At 39.9% G+C, this 17,182-nt stretch overlaps 1 protein-coding gene across 1 annotated transcript; it reads left to right on the top strand.

Annotated features, from left to right (window-relative positions):
* Nucleotides 1-8,319: 8,319 nt before the first annotated feature.
* On the top strand, nt 8,320-15,491 carry LOC146618625 (lysosomal amino acid transporter 1 homolog). Its single transcript, XM_085371467.1, has 8 exons — nt 8,320-8,421; nt 8,743-9,115; nt 9,224-9,353; nt 9,510-9,597; nt 10,489-10,598; nt 10,693-10,794; nt 12,069-12,254; nt 15,322-15,491. The coding sequence occupies exons 2-8, from the start codon at nt 8,913-8,915 to the stop codon at nt 15,436-15,438; spliced, it is 936 nt and encodes a 311-aa protein (XP_085227593.1). The 5' UTR covers nt 8,320-8,421; nt 8,743-8,912; the 3' UTR covers nt 15,439-15,491.
* Nucleotides 15,492-17,182: the final 1,691 nt, after the last annotated feature.

The following is a 17,182-nucleotide window of genomic DNA, read 5'->3' as shown; positions in this document are numbered from 1 at the left end:
TCTTTCTGTGTAATGTGCACCTGCTCGGCCTGCAAGACATCGCACACACTCACAAAAAAACTTGAGAAAGGAGCTGTGGGGAGACAGAAGAGACTATAGAAGAAAGAGCCTGCGTTGTGCATTCCCTGCATTCATATCAGGCTGAGCGTGAATTCAGAAGCTTCATGAAGAGGAAGAAAGAAAGATTTGGTTCGTCAACCAAAGTTTAACTATCTCAATAACGACATTGAGTTGTACGTGTTCATGTTTACTTCATTTGCAAAGCACAAGTCAATGTTTGCTACTTACGGTGGTTGTTGACGGTCTCCTCGTAACTCAGAGTGTATCCTGACGAATTTGGCCAACTCATTGAATGAACACATTTTTATTTATACAGCAAAACCCAGAGCCTACAGCCTCAGAGGTGTAGACAGACTATTTTTCTATGAAATGTATTCAAATGAAATGTATTTTATTGATTGGTATGCGTTGAATTTAAGCTTGATTTAGACTTCTAAGGAAAATCTACCTCCTAATTTACAACATAAAGAAGCAAGCAGGAAACTCTTTTGAACCCTACACCACAACCTTCCACGCCATTCAGGTCGTCGCGGTCCGGGTCGACCCGACACAGATGCATTTCTCGGGAGGTGCACAGTCATCATTTGTTTATGCAGATATGAGTTCCAGTGCAAAGGTACAGAATGAGGACTCGCATAACCAAAATGTACATAAATAGATACAAATTTATATTAAAAAAATTGGCCATGGTTGCTAAAATTATTATTGTTTTGGCTTACAATAAAACTACTATGTCAATGGGTGAATTGTGTTAGTGTGGAACAACTGCCATAGAAAAATGTTATCCCTCAAAAAGTTGTGGTGGAAAATGTAAATCCAGTTCTAAGAATGTGTGTGTGGCCCACACTCATACAACCTGATGCATGGGGTGTTTGGAGGGGGGGGGGGGGGGCAGTCTTTAATCCGTGCTGGCTGTGGCCACTTTTGGTGATCTACTGCAATCTACTCCTGTCTGGCTGGACCAGTGACCGCTCAACCAACGAGTGACTACGGTGAATTTCATTTATACAATTAAAGCAAACAAATATCTATTCAGCAAATCTGAACATCTCAAGTCTCCAGCAGTTAAAAGGAGTCATTTTATATTCTCAGTTTTATTTACATTTTTACTTTTTATACTTTAAATGGTGAGAATACGGCTTTTTTTGTCCTCAAAAATCCTTCTGCCGTATCCGTAAAAGACTGCACCTTCCATATTGATTACTTGATTAAAGTCTGGTTAGTTAAGTAGCTGTTCTATAACTGGGCCAATCAGTTATGTAACTGATGCCTTGGATTGAATGAATAAGTACGATGAAGGCTCCCCGAAGACATCTGTGGAAATAGGTCCACACTGCCGCGGAGAACTGAGTTAAGACTTGAAAGATAGACCCCCGAGGAGCCTACTGTAGAGGTATTGTATTATATGTGAATCTGTGTGTGTGTGTGTGTGTGTGTGTGTGTGTGTGTGTGTGTGTGTGTGTGTGTGTGTGTGTGTGTGTGCATTTGTGCTTGTGTGGGACAAAGGGGAAAGTTCTCCATAATTTATGTCCTGCAGTTACGCAGCTGTGGAGCAACGATTGGGAATTACAGTATGATATGAGCAGGAGAAAGCTGCTACAGTGAAACCCTGATGAAAGAAAAGATAAAGAAAAACAGAGAGTGAGCGAGTGAGGAAAACACGGGAGTGAATATCTTACCATCCCTACAGAGAGCGGTCACTATGGGTGTGATAAGACAAAGGAGACCACAGGAACACTTAATGTGACACTGATGGATGTCACACCAACTAAAGCAAGGAGAGCAGATAAAGATAAAATCATTTCTGCTTTATGTGCCCTTCACAATTTACCCACGTTGGCACCAATCTACTTTAAAGGCGGTGTTATACTTTACACATCTATGAGGATGCCATTGTCTGAATCCACACCCACATTAACTACATTTTGTCACCAGAGTATGAATGTGACACTCTCCGTGGCTGTCCACGTGCCCTTCGATGTCTGTGAACCACGCAGACATCACACTACAACTACTCATCTATGTGCCACGTATGAGTGAGTGAAATCCCAGCGGCTGCAGGATGATCTGTGAGCTCAACGGTTTCAGAGTCATTGTAGATTGTGTCCTGGGGCCGTGGCAATGAGGAGGGAATATATATCTAATCAGCACTTGATCATAATGTCAGCTGAAATAACCATCATACCATGCCACTGAGTATTTCAGAAACTGCTGATCTGATGGGAATTTCCCACACAACCATCTTTAGGGTTAAGATAGTCTCAAAAAGAGGAAACACCCAGAGAGCAGGAGTTCTCTGGATGAAAATGCCTGATAGGAAGGCGACAGTAATTCCATTAACCACTTGTTACAACAAAGGTGTGCAGAAGAGCATCTCTGAACACACAGCAGAAGACCACACCCGAGTGCCACTGCTGTCAACTAAGAACAGGAAACTGAGACTACAGACTGAAAAAGTGCTGCCTGGTCTAATGAGTCTTGGTTTCTGTCATCATCATGTCAATATGAACCAAAAGCTAAGACGAATGTTTCCAGCACCTTCTTTAGGCCAATTAAGATAGCTCTGAAGGTGAAAGTGGCACAACCAACTACAAACAACCTGTACCTAACAATCCTGTGTGTCACTGATGTCAATAATGCACTGGAAAAAAAAATATATACACACAAAATGATTACATGTAAATTCCCATTTAATTTTGTTACATAAGTGCAATGTAAATATTCAATATGATGGAATCTGGTCAAATGAAATGTACTTTTTTGGCGTACATTCAGTTTATGCCAAGCATATTTTCCTTACTGATTAATTATTTGAACAAATAAAACTTTGATTTTTATACATTTCATTTGCATTTTACTTCAAAAAAATATTGTGTCATGTCTAAAAAGTACAAGACATTTTTTTTGAGTATAATCATTTCAGATATTGTTGTTTGTGTATCTTGTTTATGTTCGTGACCTCACAAACTCGTTTCTCTAGCCTCATAGTGAGCAGTTGAGATAACACAGTTCAAACAATAAACCTCAACTGATAGTAACAAATACCTTTTATTGATTCTAACATTTCGACGAAATGGGCCACTACACTACTTATTGATTGTGCTGACAATTATAAAAAATAATGGCTCCTCTGATAATTAAATAAATGGATATTAGTAATACTCATCATGCTGTTGCTACATTATGCCAAAAACACATAATCTGTGATTAAAAGTTAGTTTTCTGCTTTTGAGTAATCACTTAAACTCTCATTTTCAGCCTAGAAACTTATTTTAGGACTCACTGTGCTACATTCTGAAAGTGAAAATAATTTAACTTCTAGACAGGTTGAAAAAATGAACACATCAAAGAGAACAAAGAGCCTCTATAGACTAATCTGAGTTGAGCTCATTCCTCCTTCCATTTTGTGTGTTTGTAGTCATGTGTGTGTGTGTGTGTGTGTGTGTGTGTGAGCCCGAAATGTTTTCTGCAGGCATAACTGTGTCAAATAGCACTGAATCCACCCTAAAGAGTGCACGTTTGGGTTGGGGGCTTCTCTTTTTTCTCTGATTTGGCTCTGCTGTGCTGCGAGACTCTTAACTGCTGAGAGAATTTCCACAGCAGAGGGGGAGCAGTGCTGGTTGAAAATGTGCATTACCGCCACACTCAGCCAACTAACACTCATGCACACTTTCAAGACCATTCATTATTCATTACTCCCCGCTGCCTTCCACAGCCCGAACTCGGTCTCGTGCTCCGAGCTGAGCGGAAGCGTGCTCCGGATTCAGCGTACGGGCCTGACTCAGGAGTACCGACTGAACGCTTTCACAGCATCATCAGGACGTGATTCTTATTAGAAAGCGATTGTTTAATGTGTTTCTAAACTTGGAAGTGTTCTCATAACCTGCATGTTATCCAGGCTTCCTGTTTCCTGAGTGAGCAGAATGAATCGCAGAAATGAGCAATGAAAGTTGGCTTTTACTGTCATATATAATCACCTACAGTATGATTTACAAATGAGGAGCAAGGAAATGTTTTTAAATCAGCTTTTCCAAACAACCTAGTCTTATTTTATTTACTTACATTATTTTACTTTGCACATAGAAACAAAATCAGCAATCCCGGTTTATTCTTGTTTGGCAAATTTCTCCAGCTCCTCCAGATTTGATGGTCTTCTGGCATGGATCTTGGTCTTCAGGTCAGGGCTTTGTGCAGGCCAGTGAGCTATGTTAACTTTGGTCAGCAGGAGCGACGTATGTTTTGGCTCGTTGTTGTGCTGAAGACAAAGGGATGACTCAGATCCAGTTTTGCTACTGACTGCTGGAGTTTGTCACACGTCCTTCTTTCTTCATGATTCCTTCCACCTTAATGAGATTCCCAGTTTCAGATACACTGGAGCATCTTCACAGCATTTTGCTCCCATCACCGTGCTTCACCGCGGGGATGGTGATCTCTGGATTGTACGGCTCTCCCTTCTTTCTCCAAACAGCTGTGGTTTCATCTCATCTGACCAAAGGATGTGTCTCCAGTAAGCATAATCTTTCTCCAGGTCGTCTTTGACATAAGTAAGAAGTGGAATTTTTCTTGGCCTGTACCCCCTCCTTTGCAGGGTTCTAGTGATTTTCTTCTTTGAGACTACAATTCCTGAAAAAGTCATTCACTAATGCCCTGGCAGTGGTTCTGTGGCCTTTAGACACATCTCTCACAAGTTTTCTTTCCAAAGTCTTGGAAATCTTCCTATTTCTGACAGGCTTGTTGTATACGACGTGGCTCTCGTTGAATTTTTTTGATGACACTTTTGGAAACTGTGATGTTGTATAGCCATCTCCTGCTTTGTGAGCATCAACAACTTTTTCTCACAAGTCTAAATTGATGTGTTGTGTTTTTGGCATGATGCTTTCTCAGTGACAGCTCAAACCCTCGCTAAAGTTTTTATACTTTGTGCAAATAGCATGCTAACCCTGAATTCTAATTAGATTATACAGGCATTGTGCATTACACAGTTAAAGCACATCATAGTACAGCAGTGGTTTGTGCTGTAGCTCAATGAAAAGGTTGGGTTTTCAGGTGGAGAAATATTTTTTTAATGACATATTTGTTATTTTGCACAAATTGAAATAATTGATTCTTTCTAAAGAACTGTATCATGTTCAGAAATGCTATGTTAAAATTACTCGCTCTAGTAAAAAAAAAACAGTTGGGAAAATTTCTAATAAAAAGCTTTTTCATAGCAAGGACTAATAATTTTGTCCCGTAATTTGCACTCTGTAATTAGTTTCCTAAAAATATCCAAGGTAATGCAAAGCTGTTGAGCAATATAACTCCAAATAATCTAAGGTCTGCCATCATGAACTTAAAATAAAAGAGTGTACCTTAAATTCTTTTTTTTTTTTTTTCCTTTTTTTTTTTTTGGCCTGTCCCGTTTGGCTCTTTTGCCATCAGAATTGTTGTCTAAAGGCAAAGAAAGATGCCCAACGGATTTAAGTGTACCTTAAATTCTAAATAATAAGCAATATAAGTGTCATGAATAAATGCTAAATCACACAAATACAAATATGTATTTCTTTGTTATTATATACACGTTATTTTATTTTAGAAATCTTATGCACAAAAATACTAAGAGGTTATTTCAAGTTCATACAGTGAACGATAATCTCCTTCCTTCCTGGGACATCAACATCTGTCTGAAGTCTGTGACCTTGAAGAGTCCCCGCCACCACACACATACACACAAACACACACACACACACACACACACACACACACACACACACACACACACACACACACACACACACACACACACACACACATACCGTCTGTATTCTCACACAAATACAAGTGAAGCAACAGTATAGATCTGGATTTGAGCGCGGGATTAGGGGAAGAAATGCACAGACTAAATGTGAGTAATGCCACTGAACTTGCCTTTCAAGCTCCGGGAGCACATTCCTTTGCATGTTACCCTGAGAAACAGAGAGGCACAGATGACTACTCTGTGACATCAAAAAATTTTCAAAATGTTCAAAAGATGAGGTGCCACGCGTCCTTCCAGGATACACTACCTCCCCCCAAAATGACCACGCATTTAGCCCGGAATTACTGTGAGTGTTTACGCGCGACAGCCCAGGAAAACACCTCTCATATCCACTTGCGCGCTCCCCCGGGTTTAGTAGTAGGCTATCTTTATCTGTGGCGTCATGGATTCTGGGGTATCCTCAGTAAAGACAGGAAAAAAGTCGGCTTAGTGGGCGACCAGAAAGTGTGTGGTGCATCCACTGCTTTCAACTCGTGCAGTCAACTTTCCCGACATCAAGGAATGTGGGTGACATATTCCCGTCTCTTATGACAGAGAGCATGCAACAAGAAACCCCCCTCCCAGCAGCCCGCTTCGTTTCCAAACACCCACGGACTCGGACAGCTTACCTGCTCCACGCAGCACGTCGACAGCACGCGGACGCTGAATGTGGATCCTCGCTCAGTATCTTCAAACCGCGCTCCAAAGCCTCACATAGCAACACAAATAAAAAAAGCCCTGCGCAGATCCAGGTCCTCTCTCAGAGCAACCCTCACTGTCGTCCTCCTCGGTCACCATGGGAAAGCGCGCCATCTTGCGGCCGATCGGATTGCGCGGAGCAACAGGTGTATGGAGGGAGGGACAGGTGAGGACGCTGCGTTCAGAAGCCCTCGGAAAAATATGGAGATTATTTCAAACTCAGCTTCAGTGGTTAAAGCGATCTTTAAACAGGACTCGCTTTTTGTGACACGATTAGTTAACCCAATGGTTCATTTAAAATTTTTTTTAAAATAAAATAATGCAAAAACGAAACAAAACAAAACAAAGAAATCATATGGTTTTCAAGCGTCAGGCGTGGCCAAGGTTATTATAGTTAACTAAAACTAAACACTAAAACTAAATGTGAACAAATCTTTTCAGTTAACTAAAATAAAGATAAAAACTAGACTTTTGAAAAAAGTAAAACTAATAAAATTATTTAGTGAACTTGGAAAACTAACTATAAAAAATATAGAGGACACATCAGTTAGTTTGGCTAAAAAAATAAATAAATAAAATCTTGTAACACCTGTACTGATTCTGATTCTGATTCTGATTCATACAATAAAAGTAAATACTAAAATTGAGACTGAAAATAACAGAAACTAAACTACAATTCAACACTTTCAAGCAATAAAAACTAATCTGAAATGCCCATATCGGATTAGAAATTAAGTGCCAAATTGTACTTCAACTGAAACATATTACAGCATATTATTGCTGTTATTACAGGTGGGTTATTATTAGTTGTGTGATGATGGTTGTATTGTATATGCTGGTGTTTACATTAGTTTTTGGTAATATAAAAATGTAATAAGGAAGAAAAGTACGGAAGCGTAGAGCTGCCACCCAGGCAAAAGAAAAATACAAGTGTATCACGTTTAACGTGAAAAGTTTATTGTTCTAACAAGATACTTTTCCTGTTTGTACAATATTCTATCATGTTTGTACAATATACTTTTCACGTTTGAACAACATAATATCACGTTATTGTTGATATTATGTTGTTCAAACGTGAAAAGTATATTGTTCAAACGTGAAAAGTATATTGTACAAACATGATAGAATATTGTACAAACAGGAAAAGTATCTTGTTAGAACAATAAACTTTTCACGTTATAAAAACTTTCACGTTTGCCTGGGTGGCAGCTCTACGCTTCCGTAGGAAAAGGCTTGTAGCAAAGGCGATATAGTTTTTCACTGTATTGACGTCATTCATTCATTGCTCTGGTCAGTAGATGGTGGTATTTTCCCAGGCATTGCGTCCGGCGTGAGACTTCATTTTGCGGTGCCTTCAAAATAAAAGCACATGATTTTGTCTACTTCATGGAGCGATACGTGAATGAAGTACATGAGAAATGAATGGGAACTATTAACGTCAAAAATATGTATTTGTATATTATACACGAAAATACATTCTACTGTGGCATTGAAATAAAAACACACATGACTTTTGCTATAGCGTATGCTGTTTTCGTAAATACGTACCTGGGTACAACTTTGAAAAAATGTTTTCTACATAAATATATACAAATTAAGTATCCCAGTTTACAAAAAAAGAGATATTATTTTTAAATTAATAAATACCCTGGCATTATATTGTAAATTTCTCAAGCAGTATTAAATTGTCCTCAAAGAGGATTTTACTTTGAATTCGCACCGGATGTTGCATCTTATCCTGGCCCGCTTCACACAGGAGACCGCTGATGGTGGACGGAGAAGCTATCCGTAATCTTTTTCAAAGGGCTTGAACGTGTGAGGATGCTGGTGAAGTTTGTACAAACTAGCAAACAGCCTGGAGTCTTTTACGAGTCCGTTTTAGTCAGGTGAGCGGTCACTGAACTTAATTATGTTTTTTGTATGTTTGTTTGTTTGTTAGCATCTCTTCCAAATCCATTTAAATTAGCCTGAAGCATGATTGCGTCCACATAAACACCACAAGTGGCTCTCTGGACAGCTGTGAGCGTGGGTAGGCCAGACTGAGCGTGCACCATGAGCAAACTTATCGCTTACTGACGTATTTTTTAAAATGTAGACGTAATTACTGATTTGGGATGGACCTAACACTTTATGTTCTTTCCTCTGTACCTTCCACAGTTTTCTTTGTTCGTTTTGCTCACTGTCTGTTTTATTTTTCTGTCTTTCAGACTCGAGAAATGACATAAGAAGTCTGTTTGTACAGGCAGGTAGTGGTGCCACATAAATCTGCTTTCTCCAGGCTTTAGCTTTGTTGACAAAACAAAAACACACCCAGGCTACTTAGAAAGTTGAAGTAGGAGGAAAAGGAGGAGGAGGTAGAGGAAATCAGTCTCTCCTCATGGCCAGCGGGCGTTTTCCAGGCAAGAGTGCAGATGTGGCCATCAACAACTGGACTGCTCCATCTCAGGGCAGACCGCTGTGTGTCAACGGGACACCATGGATCCTTTACCTGCTTGAGGAATGTGTGGACAACATCTGGGAGTACTGCAGTGTTGTGATAGGACTCATATCCATGTTCTGTTTTTTGTTGTCCACGATACCGTGAGTAATTACTTTGATTATTGTCGGCTTATCGTGCAACCAGCTCAGCCAGTCAGAAATGTTAATGTCTTATATTTGTCTTTAATCTGACTTGCTGGGTCTTTCCAGGCAGGTCTATGAGGCCTATCGGAATGGAAAAGTGGAGGAGGCCATGTCTTTTGGGTTTCTCGTCTTCCTCCTCAGTGGAGACCTGACCAGCTTCGCTGGATGCTATCTCACTAGCCAGCTGCCCATTCAGGTGAACACAGACAACTCAGCCTGGCTGGTTGAGGTCTGCTGGCTGTGCAGTGTGAATCTCTATCAAGCTTTTGAAGGGATAGTCATTATCCTGATACTGATTTTCTTTTTTTCATTTTACTTGACATTTCTCTCTCTTGATTTGTCCCACTCTCAGGTTGTCACAGTGGTGTTTTACATCTTCACTGACTTGATTCTCGTCTCCCAGTTTCTCTACTATAAGATCAAAAACAGCTCCAGCAGAAGTGAGTCCTGACACCGTCTCTGCTCTTAGGTTAAACCTCTGGCAAAGCATGATGCCTGGTTTAAATACAGCACTGTGCAAAAGTCTTATAACATAAAGAAGTGATGGGTAACGCAAGACTTTTGTGCACTTGTTATGTAGCATTTTCCATCACAACCATCTCAGGGGTTTATAGAGAATGGTCCAAAAAACAGAAAGTATCCAGTGAGCAGCAGATGAATGGATAAAAGAGATTGTTTCGAGTACATAAGAAGACAAATAAAATAACCACATTACAAACAACACATGCAGAAGAGCATCTCTGAATGCACAGCACATTTCACCTTGACGCACATGTGCTGCAGCAGCAGAAGACCACACCGAGTACAGAGCTAAGAACAGGAAACCGAGGATACAGTTTACATAGGCTCAATAAAACTGGACAATCGCATCGTGGTCATGCAGCAGACAAATCTTCAGCAACTGTGTGATCCTATAGTGTCTAACAATGTGTAAGAATTCAGGCAGTGCTAATGGAAAAATGGGGTGAATGTCTAATTACCTCCACCAAGGAGGTTGTGTTTTTGGTAATGTTTCCGTGTGTCTTATTTATAGCTCCAAAAGTTTTGAATGAGTTGTGATAAAACCTTGCAGGGGTGTAGAGTAGGGTTTAATATTATACAATAGTTATTCAAGTTATTTATATCCAGTTATCATCCTACTCCTACATAATGTTTGTGTAGTCAGTGTAAACATCTGTCGTGCTGCCCTTATCTGATTTGCACTGCTCTGCAAACTTCATTGGGTAGTAATCTTAATTATACTGTTGCCTAAGCAAGACTGAACCTACAGGTACTGTTTTTGTTGTTGCTGGATACGTTTGTTACTGAGTTTGTGTGTGTTTGTCGTTTAGAAAATCCCGCGCTGAAGTGGGTGTGCTTCATGTGGTGTGGCGCTGGGACATTAGCACTCCTGGCTTTACCCAAGCTCATTATAGACAACGGTTCACATTTAAACACTCAGGTAAGACGCAAACACCTTTCCACTTGAGATTACCCACTCTTCCGTAGGTGCAGCATTAACTCTTTTCTCTTTATTTCACTGTTATCTTACCCAGAGTCCAGCCAGCTCCAAGTCAGTGGAAATCACTGGTTATGTATGTGGATATTTGGCATCTGTTTTCTACCTCTGCTCCCGTTTTCCACAAATCCATAAAAATGTAAGTAACTTTTTTTTTTTTGACTCACTTTATTCTCAGAAACATGGTTTGTGTGTTTGGATTGGAGGTTTGTGGAAAGCTCAAATTACTATGTATGAGTTGGTCATAAATGGGGATGGAGAAGATGGTGAAGTATGGATATTTGTGAATACTGCATGTGTGTCAAAATGAAAGCCAGGCGTTGAAGACAATGGCGCTGTTGTGCTGAAGAAACACATTGGCTCGATTGCAGCGATTAATCACCAGAGGGGATTGTCTCAGTAGCGTGCTAGTGCCAGAGAGACTTCTGGGCACAAAACATGGACTCCCATGATGTTGTAAATCATTTAGGTCGCTTTTGCCCCTGTGGAAATGTAAACATGTTAGAGCACGTCCAAAATGTCATTCCAAGTCTACAAAACAATTAAAACTGTTGCTGTTTAGGATTCCCTTCAGAGTTTCTCTCACATACGCTCACTTGTTGCCTGACATTGTGGGGGAATAATCAGCAGGATATTCATACTCTGCTGCTAAACACTTCTTCAGGGACGGACTGAATTTAGCAGCGACAGCAGAGTGTAAAACTCCATTTTATCTTTCAAGGTTGAAATGTGTCTTTGGTTTCTTAATATCGGATGGATACTGCCTTTCCTCATCCTTTCAGTGATAGATGCGATGAACAAAGCCAGCCTGTTTATGTGAAGCACACATGCTTCCTGCTGTTTGTTAGTAGGATGAATTCGCTGTTGGCTGTTATCTCTTTTGGGGATTTGTTGATACCAATAAAGCAATTCAATAAATCTAGTCTTATCCTTTAATCTTGTTGAGGTTCTCTGTGTCTGTTTGTTTGGAGTGCAAGTCCACTGAATTGAGATTAATGTAAGTGAAACAACATGTACTTAACTCTTTTTTTCATTGACAGTGACTCTGGGTTTTTGTGTGTGGGGGGGCTTCATGAAACCAGGAGTTGTTGTCACAGGTGGTGCTATAAAGAGGCCAGGAAAAATCCAACTCCACCAAATTAGCACTAAATTACGCTTGTTGTTTAGTTGTTTAAATTCCTTTTTTCTTCTTTTGTGGTGAGGTATCCCAGCAGACATCGAGGCAAAGTTTAAACCTTCACATAAGACATCGTTACAGGGAAAGTTGCCATTTTTATCCGGCTGTAGCTGTGGGAGACCAATCAGACAAATGTTTCTGGCCATCCCTGCTAACAATAAGAGTCGCTATAAGCCCAGTGTAAGACTGCTGTGGTGCTTCTTGTTTGTCTGTTAATTATCTGTTAACTATTCTAGTTCCAGCGACAGTCTACAGAGGGCACCTCCTACCTGCTGTTCGCCCTGGCCATGATGGGTAATGGGACGTATGGGCTGAGCGTCATAGTTGTCCTTCCGGCATTGAAGGGCTCCAAACAGAACTTCATCGTCAAACATTTGGCCTGGCTCATCGGCAGCCTGGGAGTCCTCATACTCGACTGTTTTGTATCCTTCAAATAATAATAATAAGCCCAACTGTACAAACTTAATGCAAAATCTGACCCGATAAATCATAATAGGGTAATATTGCTTGTAATGTTTTTGCATGTGCAGTAAATTTAAAGCATTCAGCATGCTGATTTTGTCCCAACTTGTGTACAACCCCAATTAGAAAACAGCTGTCTGAAATGTAAATAAAATAAATGCAGTGATTTGCAAATTTGATAGTAGAACATGTCAAATGTTTAAATGGTTTATTATTTACAGGAAAAAATAAGCTGAATTTAGAGTTTAATGTCCATGTTTACCACTGTGTACCGTCCCACTTCAGCACCAGGGGCCCGTTCTTCGTACGTCGCTCACTACATCCAAGATCAAATGACACATCCAAGACCAAACCATCGCGCTAACCGTGAGCTCGCTAATCCGGTTCCCCGAACACACCTGCTGTTGACGATTAGTACAGCTGGACGCAGTAATGTGACATCACTGGGTGTCGTAAAAGGGGCTACGCATCGATAGTGGAAACATTGATCGGCAACCCTCTGATTGGTCGGCGAAAATGTCGACGGAGCGCGCTCGGCTCGGTATTTTTCGGCAGCAGAGCAAGAACTCTTGAGTGAGGGATTTCAGGAGTTTCAGAGTTTAATCAGAACGCAAGGGAACACTGCAAAGGCTGCAAAAGCAAGGAGAGAGGGCTGGCAGAAAGTTGCTGACAAATTAAACTCGTAAGTAATTTAATAATAACAATAATAATGGATTGGATTTATATAGCGCTTTTCAAGACACCCAAAGCGCTTTACATTGCCACTATTCAGTCACTCTCACATTCACACACTGGTGGAGGCAGCTACAGTTGTAGCCACAGCTGCCCTGGGGCAGACTGACAGAAGCGAGGCTGCCATATCGCGCCATCGGCCCCTCTGGCCAACACCAGTAGGCGGTAGGGTAGATTTATCATATCACACTATATTATCCAATATTATATTACATTATATTATATTATAATATGTTATATTATATCCCCTTTCACATTAGAGCCACAACAGGACCCACTAGAACATGGGAACAGGTAAAAGTGAAATATAAGAATATTCTACAGAATGGTAATATTTATCTCTTATATTGCTTTTCGTCTCTTGAAAAGAGACCCTGGAATGATCTGTTTGTTTATAACAGCAACCAAGAAAAGGGCAGAGCAAAAAAAAGACAGGTGGTGGTCCTGCACCCCCTCGTCAACAAGTTGGTTAGGTAAATAATACCCTCACGGGAAAATCGATATCTCTCTATGAGCACACTGTCGCGCTGAGCTAACGGATCCTGTCTGTCCCGCAATATACGCTGAATTCTGAAAACTCTCCTTATCAATCTTGCACCTTCCGCAATGGGTGGCTCGCGTATACGGACAGGACATGGCTGCGACAGACTTCCCAAATCCACCTTCGCTTTTATAGCCGTGGTCTCTCATCTTGATTACACAAAGTAATTTACAATTACTACTCTGAAATATGAATTACATCTGTAATAATCACATACATGTGATAGAATGTTAATAGTACATTTCCCTTTTTTAGGAAATGACCTGTATGTATCTGTGTGACATCAATAAAAGGATCAAGTGCTGCATTATCTTTAGTTACATTGATGTTATTTATTTATGGTGAAACAGTGGTGGAATATCGCTGTTGCTTTCGTATAAATGAAGCGGACATACCTGCGTGGCCGCGATCTAATCCTGTTTACATAAAGTAAACCTGCTCCCGAGCAGGTTTACGCTTACGACTCTGTTGCTATGGCAGCAAGTCCCGGATGAGCTTCGGGGAACCGAACGATCCAAGATCACGCGAAATCGTCAACAATCAAATCCAGCTAACTTACTTAGCGAGGTACGAAGAACGGGCCCCTGGACTCTTCTACTGTGAAACTGCTGTTGTGATGGCAGCAGCATGTGGTTTAGCATTTGCTGAAATCTGCTAGGACTTCCCTGAAAAAGACGTTGGTCCCTCTACTCCATGTTTTCCCAAACAAATTTGAAATCTTCTGACCACAGAACTGTTTTCCACTTTGCTTTAGACCATTTAAATGAGCCTTGGCTCAGAGAAGACGGTGTTCATATAAGTCTTCTTCTTTGCATGACAGAGCTACAATCTTTATTCATGAATATCATGGTGAACTGTGGTCAGACAGTGATTTGTGCAAGTGTTCCTGAGCCCATGCAGTGATTTCCATCACAGAATCATGTTTTTAATGCAGTGCTGCCTGAGGGCCCAAAGATCAAAAGCATCCAGTGTTGATTTTCAGCCTTGTCTCTTGCACACAGAGATTTCTCCAGATTCTCTGAATCTTTTGATGATGATACTTAGACGATAAGATATTCCAAGTCTTCACTATTTTACACTGAGTAACATTATTCTAAAATTCTCTCATAATTTAAAGACAGATTTTAGTAGGTTGGTAGGTTTTCAGTGACTTCAGCCTTAAGGTCAAGGTCAGAGGGAGGAAAATCATGTGAGTGCGATAACTTGAGAACAAGGCGACGTAGGATTTTAACATTCATACCATAGGTGCGTCTGCCAAGAGGCTGAGGGGTAGCACTGGCTGCTGCCAGTCTTTTCATTTCTGAGAAACACCAGTCTCTTAGATGTTCTTTTTATACCCAGTCACGTTGCTATTCAACAGGTTTTCATCCCAATGTGTAACATACCAACGACTGTGACAAATCGTTACTATGTTACGCGTTCAGATGCGTGAGAGCAGGTTGGAATGAACCTACACGTGTGGAGGCATGACAGCGGGCTGACATGAATCTATAAATGTGTTAAGGTTAGGAATAGAAAGCTGCTAAGTCATTGCTTCGAAATGACCTCAAATTTACTTAACATGCTAAATTTTCTCAGTTTCAACATTTGCTATGTTTTCCACGTTGTGTTGTGAATAAAATATGGGTTTATTAGATTTGCAAATCATTGCTTTCTGATTTTATTTCAATTTTACACAGCGTCCCAACCTTTTTGATATTGCAGTTGTAAAATGTCTGAACTTACAGTGTCCGTACAACCCTTGACCGAATCAGGTAACTGCCCAGTTCATCATGTACAGGAAGAACATTTCTGCCAAAAGCAGTGCGCTACGCCATATCCCAGAGGTGGAACCTCTTCTGAGTGAGGAAGAGGAGCTGACAGTGTTGTAGGACAGAGATCAACACCAGCAGCGATTGGACTATCAGTCTTTGTTTGGAGCTCTCAGGGGTTGCTGAACATGAGTCTCATTTTCTTTGCACACAAGAGGACAATCTCCTGTTTAGTGTGTTAATAAAGAAAGAAAGAGGAGGTAACAGTTTCCTTAACACTGGAGATTAACTACCAGTTTAGAAGCTCTTCCATAGTTTCTCTTTAGTCTGGCTTGCCTGCATGACTTGGGTCATTTTTGCACTTGGACCTCTTGATTTTGTTTATGGATGGAAAAACTATATTTAAAAGCAATCAGTGAGCTTCCATGTTTAAAATAGGGCTCTTAAAACCAATTAGCCATTTCTAAAATGAAACCTTTGCCAGTATCTGCGGAACCTGATGTATTAATATATTTTTTAAGATAGTAGGTATCAGCACCAAAAGCCAACGAAAGCAAATTTTCCAAATACTCCCCTAGTAAGCACAGAAGTGTGGAATTACATTGGTCTTATCTCACTTTGTGGCCCTGTAGCTAACCCTTTACAGCCATACGAGACAACGCTGGGATAAAAAGAACCAACTCTGATGTTTTAATGTGAATCTGATAGTGTTATATAATGTGAAAAGGATTTTTCGTGTTTAATGTTTAAGGACTAGTGGATTTCTTTGCTTTGCGTTCTCTTTGTTGTCCACCAGGAGAAACAGTGTGTACCCTTTAAAACTGTTAATAGTCTTAATATAAATGCATTGCATAAACACATCACTGTTTTTAAGCTAATGTGAATCAGATTGTTAAAGTAGATAATAACTTAAGAAACTGTATTTCTTAAAAACAGCAGTTGAACTGTTTGTCCTTCCAAGTCCCTGATTATGACCTCCCTGCAGATGTCCTCTCTTAAGTTTCCGTGTGCTGGCATTGTCTTTTTAAAAATGTTATAACGTTTATTAAAAAAGAAAGAAGACGCGTTCAATGACGTTATCTAAAAATAGGAGCATTATAAAATTAGTCCACGTGTCTAATCTGTCATCGGGTTTGTGGGAGAGAGTATGCTCTTGTCAAGCCAAATTTATTTGCATTATTTCGTAGCGTGTCCTTATTAGCTTCTTTACAGTTGTTCCCAGAACTAATGCTAATTGAATAGATGACAACAGAGGAGAGAAAGGAAAAAAATGGTGTACTAATAGATGAGTGGTTTCATCTTATGATTATATTTTTTTGTAAGTATTGATTTAGACTAATGCTAATAATAATAATAATAGTCTTAATAATATTAGTTAATTCATAGTAAATTAGTTACTAGTGAATTATATTCTTTCTTCTGACAGATGGTTTTCTCATACAACATGTATGTGGCATAGTCACTTTTAACCTGATCATCTGTTTAACTTCAGTTCTGCAGATTTCTCTACCTCAGGCAAGTGTGGGCATCTTTTTGTGTTAAAAAACAAACAAACCATTAGTCATTAGTCCCAGTACTAGCCCGAGAAAATTCATTTGCAAATATGCAATAATAACTTCTTCACTAATAATTCAGTACTTCTAGTGATTTATTGTATTTTCAAAATGTTCCTGTTTCTCTGATTGTTTTTGTATTGAATATATTATTAGGACCTTTTGCTGCTACAGACTGTGGAGCATATATATAAGTTGTTGAGATGGGTTTATTTTATTTCCTTTTTTAATCTTCCATTGTGTTGCCTTTTAATAAATGTGTATTATGCCAAGTTTAAATAACTCCATTGTATCTTTCTAAAATATACTAT

The sequence above is a fragment of the Diplotaxodon limnothrissa genome, linkage group LG14, assembly GCF_057381915.1.
Source record: "Diplotaxodon limnothrissa isolate DT_005_m linkage group LG14, D_limnothrissa_male_GT1.1, whole genome shotgun sequence".
In the NCBI taxonomy this organism is placed as follows: Eukaryota; Metazoa; Chordata; class Actinopteri; order Cichliformes; family Cichlidae; genus Diplotaxodon; species Diplotaxodon limnothrissa.
This window is presented reverse-complemented; position numbering and strand designations above follow the sequence as displayed.

Bases quoted from the DNA above. Each gene is read 5' to 3' on its own strand.
- LOC146618625 (XM_085371467.1), top strand. From the start codon at position 8,913: ATGGCCAGCGGGCGTTTTCCAGGCAAGAGTGCAGATGTGGCCATCAAC. The intron at 9,598-10,488 runs GTGAGTCCTGAC...TTTGTCGTTTAG, and splicing joins CAAAAACAGCTCCAGCAGAA to AAAATCCCGCGCTGAAGTGG. The intron at 12,255-15,321 runs GTATCCTTCAAA...TGACCGAATCAG, and splicing joins TCCTCATACTCGACTGTTTT to GTAACTGCCCAGTTCATCAT.